The sequence below is a fragment of the Chaetura pelagica genome, unplaced genomic scaffold, assembly GCF_000747805.2.
Source record: "Chaetura pelagica isolate M959 unplaced genomic scaffold, ChaPel_1.0 scaffold1105, whole genome shotgun sequence".
Taxonomy (NCBI): Eukaryota; Metazoa; Chordata; class Aves; order Apodiformes; family Apodidae; genus Chaetura; species Chaetura pelagica.
This window is the reverse complement of record NW_009953198.1, coordinates 163,562-163,912: the sequence shown is the minus strand read 5'-3', so window position 1 is coordinate 163,912 and position 351 is coordinate 163,562. Positions and strand designations below refer to the sequence as shown.

General features: G+C 63.0%; 1 protein-coding gene across 1 annotated transcript in view; it reads right to left on the bottom strand.

Annotated features, from left to right (window-relative positions):
- LOC104388497 (myelin protein P0-like) overlaps positions 1-351 on the bottom strand; it is a 5,719-nt gene that overhangs the window by 2,822 nt on the left and 2,546 nt on the right. The window contains exons 5-6 of the mRNA XM_009997370.1: positions 189-249; positions 14-58 (exon numbers count right to left, since the gene is read on the bottom strand). Of these exons, the coding sequence (XP_009995672.1) occupies positions 14-58; positions 189-249 (106 nt within the window). The remainder of the gene's footprint in view (positions 1-13; positions 59-188; positions 250-351) is intronic.

The window sequence follows — 351 nt, the reverse complement described above, 5'->3', positions numbered from 1 at the left end:
TGTGGCGGGCTGCCTGGGTCCAGCGGGTGTGGGCGAGCATGCCATAAATCCCAGGTGCCTGGGGGGGACAGGGCAGTGTCAGCACCAACAACCCCCCCCCAAAGCCTCTCCTCCCACCCCAAAAGGTTGGGGTGGGTCTTGCCTCCCCAGCCCGGCCATTTTGCCACCCCCAGCCCCATAGCTGTCACCTGCCGGCTGCGCTTGGATGTGTCCTTAGCTGATCGCTGCAGCTTCCCCTTCTCCATGGCACTGAAATGTGGGCGGAAAGGTAAAAAAGTGTCTTAGAAAGGCCAACCCCCCCAGTGCTGCCCGGCAGCCCCGTTTTGGGGTGGTTTGGCCCCAGTTGGACAG